A 2,158-nucleotide genomic window follows, 5' to 3' on the forward strand; every position below is an offset into this window, starting at 1 on the left:
GCGCAGTTTGAAATGGGTCTCGACACAGTCCGTAGGGAAGAGCTGCGGTGCGTATCGCAGCGTGGTGGCACCACTCCCTCCCTCGGTTACCTCGAAACTCGGCAAGACATTCCCAGGCGGCCCACGACTGGAGGCTGGTGGGATCAGCCAGGAGGCGAGAGAGCCCGGGTCCAGCATGCTTATTTACAGCAATTACAATTTTTTGGACGTCAAACTGGAGTTGCAGATTAGGGCACCCGACGGCCACCTCAGCGAACGGACTATGAGCGGGACATACAGCCCGCCAGGGTTACGGTTCCCCAACGGCGGCGTCATCGACACCCATTTCGTTGTGAGCGGCACTTACCTCACTTCGTCAAAACAGGAATATGCCCTCTGGGCGTTGGACCTCCGAAACCTGACGTGGAGCCGTATCGATGCCGGCGGCGCCGTGTTTAGCCAGGGCAGCTGGAACCGCGGCGTCTTGTGGAATAGGCGGAACACCTTCGTCGTTCTGGGCAACAGGAAGCGGAGCCTCGTGGATGACTATAATCACCGCAGGATCAACTTCAGCAATGTCTGCATGGTTGAGCTGGAGGCCTTTGGCTTTTACGACAACCCCCGGAAAACCGCCCCCATGAGCGGCTTTGTCAGTGCCAGTAGTCCGTACACGGGGCCCGGTTTGAGTCTGGCTCGGAATCCGGGTTTTACCGCCGGCGGGAGGTCCCACAACCGCGCTGCGGAAGAGCTGGGAGAGAAGGCCCTGGCGTTGAGGGAGCTGGCAGACATGGATATTCTCTGCATCGGTGGCGAGCGGATACCAATCAACTCGAGAATCGTGGCAAGGAGGTGGGGTCCGTACTTTGTTCAGCTGCTGAGGGAGGGCACGGCGACGCAGGACGGCAGCGACGCAGCTACCCTGCGGTCAAACTCGGTGTCCGGACCCAGCGGCCCGATCCGCAGCTCCAACCTCACCATCACCCCCGGGAATATGAGCGGCAGCACTTTGTATTCGCTCGGTGGCATAAGCAGAAGCGGAACCTCCGGCGCATCGCCAGCGCCAGTCGACCCCGCCGCTATCAACACGGCCCCGACACCGCGCACCCTCCCCCCAAACAGTCGGCCACGGTGTCTCTATCTCCCGCACACCTACCTCACCCTCCAAGCCCTCTTGCATTTCCTCTACACCTCCAGCCTCCCGGCACCCTCCTCCCCGCTCTGCACCCCCCAAATCCTCTGCAGCCTCCTCCAAATCGCCTGCCCCTACCGCGTCGACGGTCTCGTCGAGGCCGTCATCGAGCGCCTACACGGCCTCCTAGACAGCCGCAACGCCGCCGCCGTCTTCAACGCCACCGCCATGGCCGCCGGCGGCGGTCGCGGCATCGACGGCACCCTCAACCCCAACTTCTTCCCGCTCGCCACCCAGCGCTCTCGACGCTCCTCGCCAGGCTATTCCCTCGAACAACGCCCAACAACAACACCAGCAGCAACACGTCCAACGCGGGCAGTCAGCGTCGCCAGCTCCGACGCCGGCGGGTGCCCGGCGGGCGGGCGGCCTTGAGCATCAGCACCGTCTGTCCCCTGGCGCGCCCGCCCAGCAAGTGGAACGAGCTTGAGACGCGCTACGGGCGAAGTGTCAGCGGGAGTGAGTGGAGCACGTCGGAGGTGGGTGATAGCGAGCGTGGTGGTGCCGACAGGGAGATCTGGTCTGGGGAGCTGAGCAGTGTCATTGGCTTGCAGAAGAGGGGGTTGAGGGGGTTGATGGAGGGGAGGAGGATGAGGGAGCGCACAGGGACGGGCGGTGGTGGGGGTGGGCCGTTGAGTGCGGGCGGGAGTGGGAGTGGTGGGCAGGGGGGTGGCGGTGGTGTTGGTGGGGGGCAGCAGTATGGCCAGGGGAGGGTCGGGTTGGGGATTGGAGCTTCGTAATGGGGCTTTGTGATGGTGGCGAGGGGGGAGGTGAGGGGTTGTGGTTAAAGGTTGTTGGGTATGATGAATTCAATTGGGTATTGTACAGCACTTGTCTGTTGTTTGCTTCTTGGGTGTGGGGTGTTTTGTAGAACGGTGTGTTTGTTGTAGAATGGTGTGTTTGGTGAAGGGTGTTGTGTGTTGATGATGGGAATGGGAATGATGGGATGATATGAATGGGCATGAGTGGATTGGATTGGGCATATGCATATGG

At 61.8% G+C, this 2,158-nt stretch overlaps 1 protein-coding gene across 1 annotated transcript in view; it reads left to right on the forward strand.

Annotated features, from left to right (window-relative positions):
- Nucleotides 1-1,905, forward strand: part of CHGG_10898 (uncharacterized protein) — a gene marked incomplete at both ends in the record, with an annotated part of 3,143 nt that extends 1,238 nt beyond the window's left edge. Inside the window, 2 exons of the mRNA XM_001226164.1 lie at nt 61-1,318; nt 1,501-1,905. Of these exons, the coding sequence (XP_001226165.1) occupies nt 61-1,318; nt 1,501-1,905 (1,663 nt within the window). The remainder of the gene's footprint in view (nt 1-60; nt 1,319-1,500) is intronic.
- Nucleotides 1,906-2,158: the final 253 nt, after the last annotated feature.

The sequence above is a fragment of the Chaetomium globosum genome, genomic scaffold (assembly GCF_000143365.1).
Source record: "Chaetomium globosum CBS 148.51 scaffold_8 genomic scaffold, whole genome shotgun sequence".
Lineage (NCBI taxonomy): Eukaryota > Fungi > Ascomycota > Sordariomycetes > Sordariales > Chaetomiaceae > Chaetomium > Chaetomium globosum.